Source organism: Paramisgurnus dabryanus, chromosome 13 (assembly GCF_030506205.2).
Source record: "Paramisgurnus dabryanus chromosome 13, PD_genome_1.1, whole genome shotgun sequence".
Taxonomy (NCBI): Eukaryota; Metazoa; Chordata; class Actinopteri; order Cypriniformes; family Cobitidae; genus Paramisgurnus; species Paramisgurnus dabryanus.
Window position 1 is genome coordinate 6,258,687 of NC_133349.1, and position 12,273 is coordinate 6,270,959.

General features: G+C 33.7%; 2 protein-coding genes across 4 annotated transcripts in view; both read right to left on the reverse strand.

The window, feature by feature from the left end:
• Positions 1-12,273, reverse strand: part of cd22 (cd22 molecule) — a 38,681-nt gene that overhangs the window by 6,926 nt on the left and 19,482 nt on the right. The window contains exons 1-3 of one of the 3 annotated variants that reach the window (XM_065298774.2): positions 4,729-4,842; positions 3,999-4,370; positions 3,639-3,905 (exon numbers count right to left, since the gene is read on the reverse strand). The exons of the other annotated variants lie outside the window; for them this stretch is intronic. Of the exons in view, the coding sequence (XP_065154846.1) occupies positions 3,639-3,905; positions 3,999-4,370; positions 4,729-4,768 (679 nt within the window). The 5' untranslated portion in view covers positions 4,769-4,842. Of the gene's footprint in view, positions 1-3,638; positions 3,906-3,998; positions 4,371-4,728; positions 4,843-12,273 lie in introns of those variants that run through there. 3 annotated transcript variants of the gene reach the window in all.
• On the reverse strand, positions 7,313-12,121 carry LOC135717705 (junctional adhesion molecule A-like). The gene is made up of 5 exons (XM_065239897.1): positions 11,989-12,121; positions 11,259-11,630; positions 10,899-11,165; positions 8,319-8,393; positions 7,313-7,629 (listed from the first exon to the last, which is right to left on the reverse strand). Exons 1-4 carry the CDS (start codon positions 12,026-12,028, stop codon positions 8,347-8,349), a joined length of 726 nt encoding a protein of 241 aa, XP_065095969.1. The 5' UTR covers positions 12,029-12,121; the 3' UTR covers positions 7,313-7,629; positions 8,319-8,346.

Here is a 12,273-nt window from a genome sequence, read left to right on the forward strand (position 1 = left end):
AATTAATACATATTTATATTAAATTTATTTGTAAGTATTAACCTGTTCCTGTTAAGATAAACAGCAGTACCTGGATGAGGCTGTGTTATCAGTTTCAGAGAGTTATTATTATTTTGGATTATTTGCAAACAGATTACATTTTCACTGCAAGACATTTTTGGTTCACAACCCACCAAATGAGAATCACTATTTTAGGCTTATAACAAACTGTTCATGTAAATACCAGCTGTAAACACAGAATGAATCAAGATTGTTTTACATTGCAGATGTGTTTATTTGCTTTCACTGTAATAGCAGAAGTGCAGGACCACTATAGAGCGAATATCAAACCCAATCATATACATCAATGACTTTGTTCTTCACAGAATGCTAGAAAATAAGAAGCAAATGTTAAATTACCTTTTCACAGTGCAATGCAAAGCCTAAATGTTTCTAATTGTTAAAGGAAAATTCATTATAAACAATTTACATTAGCTAATCTTAAAAAAATTAAACAATGCATTAGATGTCATGACATTTTTACAGCATAAAATGAAAATTAATCTGGGTTTATGTTCATTTATGAATATTTCATTTGTGTTCTTCTACTATATATAATAATGTTATGTTGTTATGTTATATAGCCATAGTTGTTAAATAATAAGGTAACTCAAAGGTAAAAATTATATTAGTAATACCCATATTAATAAATGCTGCAAAAGTATTACTTATTGCTATTTCACATTCAAGCTGTATTTGCATTGAATAATGTTATTGATGAATTGTAAAGAGTTACTGTTAATTTTAAACAAGCACAATAGATTTAAAATGCGTGTTTATGATCCTCATAATTGGCAAATAGAAGAAAATATTCAACTTTGAATCAGTGCAAAACGTAAGATGTTTAATGTCGACATGAGATGCAATCTTAGGGGCTTATGTAATGTGTTTCATTTAAATGAAAGTACAAACTTACATAAGAAGCTCAGATGCAGGAACAAACCAATGTTGTGTTCTTTCAGTATTTCATCCATTAACACATAGCTTCCTCAAATCACCACATCCACGAATATACTCACCTTTTCATGAGACAGAAGTTGATCAGCGTCACGGCAATGCCAAACAAAAATGTAAAAAATGGAGATCACTATTTGCTATGGAGAAAAACAGTATACATTTGTTAAATTGTGGATAAGCACACTATCAATACTAGTATGCAGTATCTGTACTACAATGTGCAACAAAAACACTGTTTGAAAAGTTTATTGTGGAATAATCACTAAATGTGTCCCGCTCTGTGAAGGCTAACGTCTCTTAAAGGGGACATTTCACAAGACTTTTTTTAAGATGTGAAATAAATCTTTGGTGTCCCCAAAGTACATACGTGCTGTTTTGGGGTGTGTCCTTTAACATGCAAATGAGCTGATCTCTGCACTAAATGGCAGTGCCGTGGTTGGATAGTGCCGATTAAGGGGCGGGGTAACACTTTATTTTACGACCCGCACAGTACCGCGTAATTAAACCGAATTTACAGCGTACCTATTTGTAACAACAGGGTACCTCTACAGTACGTACTTGTAGGTATAAGGGAATAATATTTTAAGTTTGGGGTAATAAGGGGGTAAGAATATGAAGAATTATAAATTATTTATACTCTAAGTATTTTATAACAACAGGGTACCTATTGTAATATTACGTGGTATGTATGACTTAGTCAAGTCTATGGGGAAATTATGTTTTATGTTTTTATTTTATTTTTTATTGTGAATTTTTCATATTGACTACTGAATGTTGTATACAGTCAATGTCTACGAGCCACATCGGCAAATTAAATAACAGCACATCACTTTTATTTTAGTAGCATATATTACTTGCTTTTAATAAGAAAAGTCCAGCTGATTTAATGTGGTTATCTTTTTTTAAGGTAAGAACAATAAAAATAGCAACTTATTCCCTATTTACCAGGAAACTCCTACATTTGCGGACATATTTGAAGTGGTGCTTTGCAATTTATTTACTGTAAACACAAGTATTTTAGCCAAATATAATTTATGCAATGGCAAACCAGAATGAAACAACAGCAGATATCAGCTCCCGCTAAAGAAAAAGACGACTACGCTGCTACTGCGCAGGTGTAGAGCGCGCGGCCGTCTGCAGGAGGTTTGCTGGAACGCGATCGTGAGGTGGAATTTCTTTAAGAGGTTTTAAAAACGTTCTACACTGTGGAGTACGGCTGCGAGTGATGTTAGCAGGATCCGCATGCTGGATAAGGTGACTGGTTTTGTTAATACATGACTCACGCATTTCAAACAATGTTTTTCAAGAAAGTTGCCAGCTAACGGTTAGCTAGCACATAAGTTAGCCTAAAGTAACGTAACTGGCTCAGAAAACTCTGTTTCTGTTAAGGCACAGTGAAGAAACATTTACTGAAGGCTTTCATTTATGTTTTTTATATGTAATGCAGAACAGCATTTGTGAGACGACATCAACTCATCATCCGAGTGGACAAGAACACCAACAGAGGAAGCCAAGCCGCAAAAACAATGAAAAATTGTCATGACTTTTTATTTTAAATAAAAGTTATGTGATAATAAACATTAAGTGTTGGCTTAATTATAGTGTTTTAAAGATGTTTTAAAATAAGTTGTTTTAAAATAAAAATATTCTGTATGTTTATGGTATTTACCCTATAACATTTATAACAAGAGGTGAACAAAGCACCACTTTAGTTTACAGCCCGCAAATATGAGAGTTACCTGGTACATACACAGAACAATCGGGGAATAAGCCCCACTTTAATTTACAGCCCGCAAATATAAGAGTTACTTGGTACATACACAGAACAATCGGGGAATAAGCCCCACTTTAGTTTACAGCCCGCAAATATGAGAGTTACCTGGTACATGCACAGAACAATCGGGGAATAAGCCCCACTTTAATTTACAGCCCGCAAATATGTGAGTTACCTGGTAACTCATGTATACATATACAGATCAAAGAGGTACAAGTTGCTATTATTTTTATTGTATGTTATATTTTATTTGCCGACGTGGCTTGTAGACATCAACTGTAGGCTATACAAAACACTTCATCAGGTAAGTAGCAAATATATAAAAAAAAAACATATTACACATAGACCATATTTCCCATAGACGTAAGTCATACATACCACGTAATATTACAATAGGTACCCTGTAGTTATGAAATACTTAGAGAATAATTTTCCATATATTCTTACCCCCTTATTACCCCAAACCTAAAATATTGTCCCCTTATAACTACAAGTACGTACTGTAGAGGTACTCTGTTGTTACAAATAGGTACACTGTAAATTCGGTTTAATTACACAGTACTTTGCGGGTCGTAAAATAAAGTGTTACCAGGGGCGGTATTATCCCCATCTGACATCACAAGGGGAATCAAATTTCAATGGCCTACTTTTTCTGCTTGAACAGAATGGTTACCAAAACTAAGTTACTGGGTTGATCTTTCTCACATTTTCTAGGTTGATAGAAGCACTGGGGACCCAAATATATTCCTTTGAAACAATGTCTCAAATAATGGTAAGAGAGGTACAATTACTCTAGTTTAAAAACTATAGTTTAATGATTATAATGATAAAGCAGTAGGTACTTCAAACCAGTTTCAAATAAACTTACATCTGACATCAAGCAATGTTTCAGTTGTTGAGGTTGTGTTACTGTTCTTCAGACCGCAGGAGTAGTTGCCAAAATCCTCACGAGAGACGGATGAGAATCGTAGCGTTTGTTTGGTTGCCTTTGGTAGCAGAAGTCCATTTTTAAACCAGATGAACGCCTCTTGTGTTGGAGTGCAGTTTTCTGTATTGCATGTCAGCGTCACAGAGTCTCCTTCATTAATTTCTCTCTTTGTATTTTGTGTATTCACTGTTACTCTAAAAGGTAGAACTGTTAAATTGACATACAGTAGATTAATCAAATGCAAATATGGCTTCATTTTAAAGTAATAATATACTGCAGAAAGTCATTGAACAGATGTACCTGCTACACTGAGATCAATGCCACCTGGTCCGGTGTATTTCCCCCAGTAATGGTCTGTTTCAACATGAAAGAAGTATTTTCCGATGTCTTTTCTGGAGACATTGTGTAACTTTAAGCTGCAGTTTTTGTCTTGGTTTGCATACGTTGTTCTGTTTATGTAACGCTCGTGGATCTTTGCAGCATCGGTGTGATAGACAAACATTCCCTGCTGTGATCCGTCTTGTTTTTGATCTTTTCTCGGCTTAAACCATTTTGAAACTTCAACCTTGTGCCAATATGGATAATCAAAAGTGCAGCTGAAATCCACAGATGAGTTTTCAAATGCACATATGGATTTAGGACTGTATGAAACTGACCATGAAGACACAGCAGCTATAAAACACACACACACACACACACACACACACACACACAAAGTTTTTGTTATGTTTGAATGTACAGATAAAACAATGCATAAGATATAAAAGTAAAATCTGGATGGTATAATGTCAGTGCTGTATGATTCTGATAAAGTAATATATAATGCAACTGTCTTGGATACAAATTGAAACTATTTAAATTACAGGAAAGAATACACTAGTCAACAAAGTGGAAGTGGGTCAAAACCTTTGATAAAAGTTTACATAAAACCAATCCCTAATACTCGTTCTTGTTTTAGTACTAACTTTGATCAACCTTTTGGATTCACTTCAAATGTTTATTAATATATTTGGATTAATCAAAAACTCACCTGACACAGAAAGCTGAATTAATATCCTGATGTAAAACATTGTCTGTCACTTCAAAAGCTTTGTCTAACAAGAATGCACACTTGTTTTTTTGCACGTGTCAGTGAGGTTTTAAGCTTCAGTATTACGCAATAACAGGCATTCCTATTACGTCCTGCAGAACTTCTCTTAACATCAATTTCCTTATCTGTGTATTTAAAAACAGAGAAGTAAATTAAAATAAAAACAATGCCTAATGATTGACTTATGCAGAAGCTTAGCTGGCTATGTTTGTTTAAGTCAGTTTGTGAAACTGTCTGTGAAATCCAGGCTATAGTCTCATAATCTATAATGCTGAGATTAAAAGCATTAAAATGTAACCATTAATTTCAGTATGATTTCAATCTTAACATGACCTACTCAATTAATATTTTTTATGTTATGTAGGATGATTTCTTTAGTAAAGTGTGAATTGTTGCTTTCTGACAGCACAAACAGGGAACAGACAGATGATGTTATATGACACAATAATGTAACAAAAACTGAGGCATCTGAAAGGACGACAGTTTGATAAAGTTTAGTGTTTTATGGACAAAGCATGTTGTTGTTAGCTACTGGACCTGGTCAAAAACCTGTAGACACCATCTTATGATGAACATAAAAGCTGTAAATAAATCCCTCGTGTTATGTTCAGATGGGAGAATAACAAAGTTAAAAGTGTAAATGAAATCGAAAAAGCTAATAAAACAACACAGTTTAATCTTTTATCATATATACACCCGATTTAAAAATGAAATAAAATGTTTTTAGTTTAGTTTTTTATTTATAAAGAACAAACTTTATTTTTTTGTACACACGTTTTACATTAAAGAAACAATCTCTCGAGAAATCTAAAAATAAAAAACCTAAAGTAACAAACTAAAAACATTCACTAACAAAGGATTATGAAGGACATTTAATTTAATCTGAAAGGCTAAAATGACAAAAAACATGAACTTCCTAAAATCTCTTATTCACTTTCCCTCCATCTCATATTTGACCAAAAACAGGAATAAATCCAAATATAAAAGTGAAAGGACTTTACTCTTTTCAGCTTCCCTCCATAAATAATAGTAAACAAAGCACATATGAGTAAAAAACAACAATAGTAAAAACAAATGTTGCGTATAAGAACTATACCCAGCAGGCCATTTTGGCTAAAAAAGGCTACATTTGGGCTGTCGTTGAAAGTCTAATAAACGTCTACCATAGCCCAAGAACAGACGACATGTATACTCTTAAAACAAATGAAAACAAACACCTTGAACACCTGTTGACTTTCCTAACATGTTGGAATATCATACATCTTCAAGTTATTTTAATAAAAATGTATAAGGTAGAAGTGGATTACTCATAGCCGGACTATATTGGGTCTTAGCCGTCATTTCAACGTCTCAGTTTTTGCTTGCTGGGTACAGTCACTGGCGACACACCTTGACCACCCTGGGATTTGAAACTTCTTAATATATTTTATGATGCTTTGTTGCTGATTCTGACAATTGGAACATCTTTTATATTTGAGAATTTAAATGCTAATATGCCAGCGGTGGTTCTCAACAGGTTTTGATACAGGACTATTTTATTACATGGCACTTCATTTTGATTGGCCAATCAACAGTTTTGGGGATCTGAGAATAACATAACCCTGAATGTTGCTATTGACCAATCAGAATCCAGCATTATAGAGCGCCATAATAATTAAAGGATTATGTAGAGATAACCAGTGAAATAAACCCAGACTAGGGGTCTTATATCTCCCTAAAGGGGTTTATTAGTGATAACAACTGCTTTGATGTGTACATTATCCTGCTTATTATTAACGACTCTTTGACACATAAGTCAATTACTAGACATTAAATATTGCTTTTGAAATATTTTATTAACTCATTTGTAAGGCATGAAAACCTTCTGCGAGGAGAAATAATCCACTTTAAGTCAAACTAATTTTTACTAATTACTAATTTGAGAAAAAGAGTAGCATTTAATGCTAATCAAACATAATTGTTTTTCCTGTTTATATTGACATAAACAAAGGACTTTAAGGCTGACATGACAGGATGAATTGATTTCATTAGGTTACATTAGTTTTGACAATACAACAAGATTTTTGGTAATCCAGGTCTTGTAGCAGAAATACATTTTCTTGCTTGGCATTGTGGTAATTGATGTGACATGGCGACACTTCCAAAGGATGACCAATGAACATGTCTGATCAATTTCATGGAATGTGAAAACGAATCTCATTGGCAGAATATATCACATTTAAATTAAACTGGCCATCAGTGCAATTCAATTGGTTTGGTAATAGCAAGAAAAAATAGAAAGTAATCTCCAAAAAAGTACTTTTTACTTCTTACAATTGTATTTACAGTCAAAATGTACTTTTTTTTCTTTAAAAAATGTTACTAAGTAAAAATATTGATTTTTAATTGTAAAGTAAAATAATACTTGAGTAATTTTACTTGATTACTGTCCTTAAGTACTTTACACCACTTTACAAATCTCATATATAGTGTAATTAATACATATTTATATTAAATTTATTTGTAAGTATTAATCTGTTCCTGTTAAGATAAACAGCAGTACCTGGATAAGGCTGTGTTATCAGTTTCAGAGAGTTATTATTATTTTGGATTATTTGCAAACAGATTACATTTTCACTGCAAGACATTTTTGGTTCACAACCCACCAAATGAGAATCACTATTTTAGGCTTATAACAAACTGTTCATGTAAATACCAGCTGTAAACACAGAATGAATCAAGATTGTTTTACATTGCAGATGTGTTTATTTGCTTTCACTGTAATAGCAGAAGTGCAGGACCACTATAGAGCGAATATCAAACCCAATCATATACATCAATGACTTTGTTCTTCACAGCATGCTAGAAAATAAGAAGCAAATGTTAAATTACCTTTTCACAGTGCAATGCAAAGCCTAAATGTTTCTAATTGTTAAAGGAAAATTCATTATAAACAATTTACATTAGCTAATCTTAAAAAAATTAAACAATGCATTAGATGTCATGACATTTTTACAGCATAAAATGAAAATTAATCTGGGTTTATGTTCATTTATGAATATTTCATTTGTGTTCTTCTACTATATATAATAATGTTATGTTGTTATGTTATATAGCCATAGTTGTTAAATAATAAGGTAACTCAAAGGTAAAAATTATATTAGTAATACCCATATTAATAAATGCTGCAAAAGTATTACTTATTGCTATTTCACATTCAAGCTGTATTTGCATTGAATAATGTTATTGATGAATTGTAAAGAGTTACTGTTAATTTTAAACAAGCACAATAGATTTAAAATGCGTGTTTATGATCCTCATAATTGGCAAATAGAAGAAAATATTCAACTTTGAATCAGTGCAAAACGTAAGATGTTTAATGTCGACATGAGATGCAATCTTAGGGGCTTATGTAATGTGTTTCATTTAAATGAAAGTACAAACTTACATAAGAAGCTCAGATGCAGGAACAAACCAATGTTGTGTTCTTTCAGTATTTCATCCATTAACACATAGCTTCCTCAAATCACCACATCCACGAATATACTCACCTTTTCATGAGACAGAAGTTGATCAGCGTCACGGCAATGCCAAACAAAAATGTAAAAAATGGAGATCACTATTTGCTATGGAGAAAAACAGTATACATTTGTTAAATTGTGGATAAGCACACTATCAATACTAGTATGCAGTATCTGTACTACAATGTGCAACAAAAACACTGTTTGAAAAGTTTATTGTGGAATAATCACTAAATGTGTCCCGCTCTGTGAAGGCTAACGTCTCTTAAAGGGGACATTTCACAAGACTTTTTTTAAGATGTGAAATAAATCTTTGGTGTCCCCAAAGTACATACGTGCTGTTTTGGGGTGTGTCCTTTAACATGCAAATGAGCTGATCTCTGCACTAAATGGCAGTGCCGTGGTTGGATAGTGCCGATTAAGGGGCGGGGTAACACTTTATTTTACGACCCGCACAGTACCGCGTAATTAAACCGAATTTACAGCGTACCTATTTGTAACAACAGGGTACCTCTACAGTACGTACTTGTAGGTATAAGGGAATAATATTTTAAGTTTGGGGTAATAAGGGGGTAAGAATATGAAGAATTATAAATTATTTATACTCTAAGTATTTTATAACAACAGGGTACCTATTGTAATATTACGTGGTATGTATGACTTAGTCAAGTCTATGGGGAAATTATGTTTTATGTTTTTATTTTATTTTTTATTGTGAATTTTTCATATTGACTACTGAATGTTGTATACAGTCAATGTCTACGAGCCACATCGGCAAATTAAATAACAGCACATCACTTTTATTTTAGTAGCATATATTACTTGCTTTTAATAAGAAAAGTCCAGCTGATTTAATGTGGTTATCTTTTTTTAAGGTAAGAACAATAAAAATAGCAACTTATTCCCTATTTACCAGGAAACTCCTACATTTGCGGACATATTTGAAGTGGTGCTTTGCAATTTATTTACTGTAAACACAAGTATTTTAGCCAAATATAATTTATGCAATGGCAAACCAGAATGAAACAACAGCAGATATCAGCTCCCGCTAAAGAAAAAGACGACTACGCTGCTACTGCGCAGGTGTAGAGCGCGCGGCCGTCTGCAGGAGGTTTGCTGGAACGCGATCGTGAGGTGGAATTTCTTTAAGAGGTTTTAAAAACGTTCTACACTGTGGAGTACGGCTGCGAGTGATGTTAGCAGGATCCGCATGCTGGATAAGGTGACTGGTTTTGTTAATACATGACTCACGCATTTCAAACAATGTTTTTCAAGAAAGTTGCCAGCTAACGGTTAGCTAGCACATAAGTTAGCCTAAAGTAACGTAACTGGCTCAGAAAACTCTGTTTCTGTTAAGGCACAGTGAAGAAACATTTACTGAAGGCTTTCATTTATGTTTTTTATATGTAATGCAGAACAGCATTTGTGAGACGACATCAACTCATCATCCGAGTGGACAAGAACACCAACAGAGGAAGCCAAGCCGCAAAAACAATGAAAAATTGTCATGACTTTTTATTTTAAATAAAAGTTATGTGATAATAAACATTAAGTGTTGGCTTAATTATAGTGTTTTAAAGATGTTTTAAAATAAGTTGTTTTAAAATAAAAATATTCTGTATGTTTATGGTATTTACCCTATAACATTTATAACAAGAGGTGAACAAAGCACCACTTTAGTTTACAGCCCGCAAATATGAGAGTTACCTGGTACATACACAGAACAATCGGGGAATAAGCCCCACTTTAATTTACAGCCCGCAAATATAAGAGTTACTTGGTACATACACAGAACAATCGGGGAATAAGCCCCACTTTAGTTTACAGCCCGCAAATATGAGAGTTACCTGGTACATGCACAGAACAATCGGGGAATAAGCCCCACTTTAATTTACAGCCCGCAAATATGTGAGTTACCTGGTAACTCATGTATACATATACAGATCAAAGAGGTACAAGTTGCTATTATTTTTATTGTATGTTATATTTTATTTGCCGACGTGGCTTGTAGACATCAACTGTAGGCTATACAAAACACTTCATCAGGTAAGTAGCAAATATATAAAAAAAAAACATATTACACATAGACCATATTTCCCATAGACGTAAGTCATACATACCACGTAATATTACAATAGGTACCCTGTAGTTATGAAATACTTAGAGAATAATTTTCCATATATTCTTACCCCCTTATTACCCCAAACCTAAAATATTGTCCCCTTATAACTACAAGTACGTACTGTAGAGGTACTCTGTTGTTACAAATAGGTACACTGTAAATTCGGTTTAATTACACAGTACTTTGCGGGTCGTAAAATAAAGTGTTACCAGGGGCGGTATTATCCCCATCTGACATCACAAGGGGAATCAAATTTCAATGGCCTACTTTTTCTGCTTGAACAGAATGGTTACCAAAACTAAGTTACTGGGTTGATCTTTCTCACATTTTCTAGGTTGATAGAAGCACTGGGGACCCAAATATATTCCTTTGAAACAATGTCTCAAATAATGGTAAGAGAGGTACAATTACTCTAGTTTAAAAACTATAGTTTAATGATTATAATGATAAAGCAGTAGGTACTTCAAACCAGTTTCAAATAAACTTACATCTGACATCAAGCAATGTTTCAGTTGTTGAGGTTGTGTTACTGTTCTTCAGACCGCAGGAGTAGTTGCCAAAATCCTCACGAGAGACGGATGAGAATCGTAGCGTTTGTTTGGTTGCCTTTGGTAGCAGAAGTCCATTTTTAAACCAGATGAACGCCTCTTGTGTTGGAGTGCAGTTTTCTGTATTGCATGTCAGCGTCACAGAGTCTCCTTCATTAATTTCTCTCTTTGTATTTTGTGTATTCACTGTTACTCTAAAAGGTAGAACTGTTAAATTGACATACAGTAGATTAATCAAATGCAAATATGGCTTCATTTTAAAGTAATAATATACTGCAGAAAGTCATTGAACAGATGTACCTGCTACACTGAGATCAATGCCACCTGGTCCGGTGTATTTCCCCCAGTAATGGTCTGTTTCAACATGAAAGAAGTATTTTCCGATGTCTTTTCTGGAGACATTGTGTAACTTTAAGCTGCAGTTTTTGTCTTGGTTTGCATACGTTGTTCTGTTTATGTAACGCTCGTGGATCTTTGCAGCATCGGTGTGATAGACAAACATTCCCTGCTGTGATCCGTCTTGTTTTTGATCTTTTCTCGGCTTAAACCATTTTGAAACTTCAACCTTGTGCCAATATGGATAATCAAAAGTGCAGCTGAAATCCACAGATGAGTTTTCAAATGCACATATGGATTTAGGACTGTATGAAACTGACCATGAAGACACAGCAGCTATAAAACACACACACACACACACACACACACACACACACAAAGTTTTTGTTATGTTTGAATGTACAGATAAAACAATGCATAAGATATAAAAGTAAAATCTGGATGGTATAATGTCAGTGCAGTATGATTCTGATAAAGTAATATATAATGCAACTGTCTTGGATACAAATTGAAACTATTTAAATTACAGGAAAGAATACACTAGTCAACAAAGTGAAAGTGGGTCAAAACCTTTGATAAAAGTTTACATAAAACCAATCCCTAATACTCGTTCTTGTTTTAGTACTAACTTTGATCAACCTTTTGGATTCACTTCAAATGTTTATTAATATATTTGGATTAATCAAAAACTCACCTGACACAGAAAGCTGAATTAATATCCTGATGTAAAACATTGTCTGTCACTTCAAAAGCTTTGTCTAACAAGAATGCACACTTGTTTTTTTGCACGTGTCAGTGAGGTTTTAAGCTTCAGTATTACGCAATAACAGGCATTCCTATTACGTCCTGCAGAACTTCTCTTAACATCAATTTCCTTATCTGTGTATTTAAAAACAGAGAAGTAAATTAAAATAAAAACAATGCCTAATGATTGAGTTATGCAGAAGCTGGCTATGTTTGTTTAAGTCAGTTTTTGACC